General features: G+C 57.4%; 1 protein-coding gene across 1 annotated transcript in view; it reads right to left on the bottom strand.

Moving 5' to 3' along the window:
- The window catches only part of NEMP2 (nuclear envelope integral membrane protein 2), a 16,213-nt gene extending 12,703 nt beyond the window's left edge, over nt 1-3,510 (bottom strand). The window contains exons 1-3 of the mRNA XM_015566114.1: nt 2,632-3,510; nt 854-1,076; nt 651-723 (exon numbers count right to left, since the gene is read on the bottom strand). Of these exons, the coding sequence (XP_015421600.1) occupies nt 651-723; nt 854-1,076; nt 2,632-2,721 (386 nt within the window). The 5' untranslated portion in view covers nt 2,722-3,510. The remainder of the gene's footprint in view (nt 1-650; nt 724-853; nt 1,077-2,631) is intronic.
- Between the last annotated feature and the right edge of the window lie 538 nt (nt 3,511-4,048).

The raw sequence follows: 4,048 nt of genomic DNA on the forward strand, positions 1-4,048 counted from the left end.
GCCTCGGCTGCAGCCCAGCTCCGCAGAGCCACGCTTCCCGCCTCGGGCTGCGTCGGCAGCGGCCAGTTGCACACGGATGGGCCGTGAGGGGTGTTCACACTTGGTTATGCCCCAAGGAAAGGCTCAGGCATACGCCGTGTGCAGGACAGCACACTGAACAGTGAAAACAACTGGAAGGACACTCCTTCCTCATGAGTAAAGTTGTCAGAAACAAAAAACCAGAATGGCAGCTTGATCAGAGGTTTGTGCAATCCCTCCTTGGGCATCCGAGCTGCACGTCGGGGAGGCGTCTGCACCAGCAAACCCGTCCCCCGCCCCAGCCCCGGGGGGACCAGTCAGGTGATGGCAGATCTCCTTCCTCATCTACACGGTGGGGACAGTAACAGAGCTCACACGCGAACACACTGATGTCTGTGAGCAGGCGATGCCGCATTCCGCCCCGGAAGCACGCCCGGTGTGGCTTTCACCTGTCATCGCTACACCAACGACCTTTCCTGGCTTTAAAGGCTCTGCAAGCTGGAGCTTCAGACCTGTCGTTTGCAAAACCTGAAACAGAGCTACCCTCAAACCCGCATGGACCTCCTTCGCAGGCGCCAGCACGGTCCTCGCCCTTCGGTCCCCACGTTAAGAAGGGGGCCACGGGTACTTACTGACTCAAGCGCTCCGCCAGGCGGAAGAGGACGATGCCGGCCACGAACAGGAGGACGAGCCCGAAATCCACAGCTGGAGCAAAGGAGACACACGGGGAACGGGGCTGGTGTCAAGGCGGTGGCAGTGCGCAGGGAAACGCCAATCTACCGCCATGCCTCTCGGGAAGACGGGCCGGGAAGCCCAGTGAACCGAGCGGACTCACCCCTGCGAGTCACCTGCACCGTGTGCCTCCCGGCCGGCTTCACAGAGAGGCACACGGTCTCCCCGTGTGGGCGGACGCTCACGGATATTTCATGCGACTCGCTCGGGGTCCAGAACGCGTGGATCGCACACTGGATCAGAGAAAGGACGGTCTCTGGGTCCTGGCAGTTGTGACTTTCTGTGATATACGCAACACTGAGCAGCTCTGCGCTGGTGATCCTCACCTACCAACGAGAACACACAGCCCCCTTAGCACAGGAGTTAAAGCTTCTCGAACGCGTCCCAGAACCCTAAGCAGAGGAGCAGAGCCGTGGCTGGCTGAGTGAGGGACCCGCAGACGCACGCGGTGCCGTGTGGAGGCCACGGGCGCACCCCCGCCCGGAAAGTGGGTGTTTGTTCCCTGAGTGGTGGTTGATCCAACTTCTTCTTCTAGCGCAGTGGTTCTCAACCTCAGCTGCACATGAGAATCACCTGGGAATCTTTGTAAAATCCTGATTTCTGGGCCTCGTCCTCCGGAAATTCTGTTTCTTTGTGACTAATGTGGCCTCACCCCTTAACAAAGACACGGAATTTCCGGAGGATGAGGCCCAGAAATCAGGATTTTACAAAGATTCCCAGGTGATTCTAATGTGCAGCCAAGGTTGAGAACCACTGCTCTAGCATGTTCTCAGGGCCAACGGAGACATAAGCAAAGACGAGACAGAGGAACAGGTGGCCCATGAGAAGAGGGGATTCTCTGCCGTTTTCTCCGTGACTGAGACATGCTCCCTCGGGATCAGCTCAGACGGAGCCCCGGCGTCTCCCACCACCACCTCCTGAGGGCAGAGCCTGGCCTCAGGGCCTACCCATGCTCACAGCACAGCACCAGCTACAGCCACGCATTACTGATGACAGCCTGGCTGCTGCCTTGTCTGTCCCTCTGTTTCTCCTCCCTGCCCGGGACTGGGGAGCCCGAAGGGGGGCATGGCCACCAGCTCTGAGCCTCGGGCATCGGTGGTATCACCCACTGCCTGTCTCCCCCTCCTCGTGGACTTCGCCCCGGGGCCCACGGCTGCGCTCTCTCCAGTGCCACCTGCAGCCACGCGTCTCGGGGATTCACCAGACACAGTGCACTCCCCGCACCCCTATATGCTGGCCTCCCGTTCTCTGAGCTCCTCTGATGGTCGTGTCCCCCACCCACTTCCACGAATCACTCCCACAGCCACACCCTGGACCTTGTCAGCCCCGAACGGAAGCCCCTCACACAGGCCGCATTCCATGCACCGCCTGGCTGACCACCTCCTGTCCTCCCAGCATGCCCGTCGGCACTGCACCCAGCAAGCCTTGGACCCCCCCATGCATCGGGCATCTCCACCCTGCTCCTCACCCCGAAGGACTCAGCCCCTGCTCGTCCTGAGGAATCCCAAGGCATGTCATGAGGACTCACGCCCTGTAGGCACCGCCTTTGTTTTCACGCCCGCTGGCAAACCCACCCCCACCCATTCTGTTCCTGCATCAGTGCCACCAGCCCTGCTGCGGAAGCACGCGGTGGTCGCAATGCCCAGTCTGGGGCGCTGAGGGTATCACAATAAACATCAAACACATCCACAGCAACGGGCCGGGCAGGGGGCATCTGGGATACTGTCAACAATAACGACACATTTTAAAGAATGAATAAAATACATATTTTTTTCATCTTAAAAAATAAAGCCATGATCCTTTTTAAGGAGCTTGATTCAAAATCAAAGAAAAATAAACAAATTCCCCGTGGTAAGATAAGATTTAAAGGTACCCTCTTACCTGCACAGTTGACCATATATATTTCCACTCGATTTGGGTTTTCTGATGGTAGCAGTAACAGTCTGACCCCGAATTTTTAATTAAATCCATTTCCTTCAAAGCTCTGCACCTTGGAACTGAGAAGTGTAAAAGAAAACATATTTTCTAAATATTTAATTGCCCAGAATCTTACCTTTTTTTTCTTTTTTAGTCACAGGGACATGGGGTAGCCATTTTTATACTCTATGACCAAAAAATTCCTCTCTCTGGCAATTACAGGCAGCCCAGCAGGAGACAGACCAACAGCTCCAGTGCAGGACTTTGACGACGTTTGGAGGACACGCTACGAGCACAGGGAACAGGCACTCCCTCCGCCCGAGACAGAGGAAGGATGAGGGCCGCCCCCGGGAGAGAGGCGATGTGAGCGAAGAACCGGAGAATGAAGTTGGAGGTAATGAGAGAGAAGCCAGGGGGTGAGGTGGCAAGTGTGTGCAGAACACCGGGGCGGAGGGACATCAGCCGTGTCAGCCCTTCACAGGATGGCGTAGGGGACACACGGGACACCCCACCACCTCAGCGAGAGGCAGCAGGGGTCCTCTCTGGGCCTGAGCTTGGCAAACAAAGGCTATCTTCCCACAGCGGGCCGGCTTTTCCCACTTGGTCCTAAGACGGTCTCCTAAATCATTTGACATTTCTAACTCGGTAAGAGCGAGACGATGCCACGCAGGTGCTGTGAACTGTGTAAACTTCCAAGTACATGCTTCCCTGGTCTCCTCTCCACTTGGAACCCCGCGAGGCCTCTGGCCGGCCTCCTGCCTCCAGAACTGACCCCACCATTTCCCCACAACCCGTTCCCTAATCTGCACAAAAACATCCATCAGAGCGCACGACTGACCTACGTAAAACCCTCCCGGGCTTCCCAGGGGACCTGGGCACCTCTGACCTTCTCTCCCGCCTCCCCCGCTGGGCTGCTCCAGCCACGCCCACCCTCCTGTCCTCAGGCACCTCCACTTTTCCCACTTGCTGCTTCCCCGTGTTTGACACATGTGTGTACTGGGTGCGAGGGCACTCCCGGGACAGGGACTTGCTCTGCATGTCAGCCCATCTTCAACCAGACGGGGGCGGGGAGAGTGCGAGCGGAGGTGACTACAGATACGATAGAAACCCCCCGAAAAGCACGTTGCAGACTGCGTCTCCCCAGGAGATCTCCAGAGAAGCCTCTACCTGATGTGGAACTCATACAACACCTGGGACACCACCAACCAGGTGTTGACACTGCACGGTGTCATCTGGCTGCCCGCACTATCCCCCCTCCTACGGTGAATGTTTCCATCAACACGCGAGGGAATTCCTACACATCAAGGAAGTGAGAAACTCGCAGCCACAAGAAGCCGCACGCCGGGCTCCAGGGAGCTCCTGTGGACCTCAAGGCACAGGC

Source organism: Myotis davidii, unplaced genomic scaffold (assembly GCF_000327345.1).
Source record: "Myotis davidii unplaced genomic scaffold, ASM32734v1 scaffold221, whole genome shotgun sequence".
Taxonomy (NCBI): Eukaryota; Metazoa; Chordata; class Mammalia; order Chiroptera; family Vespertilionidae; genus Myotis; species Myotis davidii.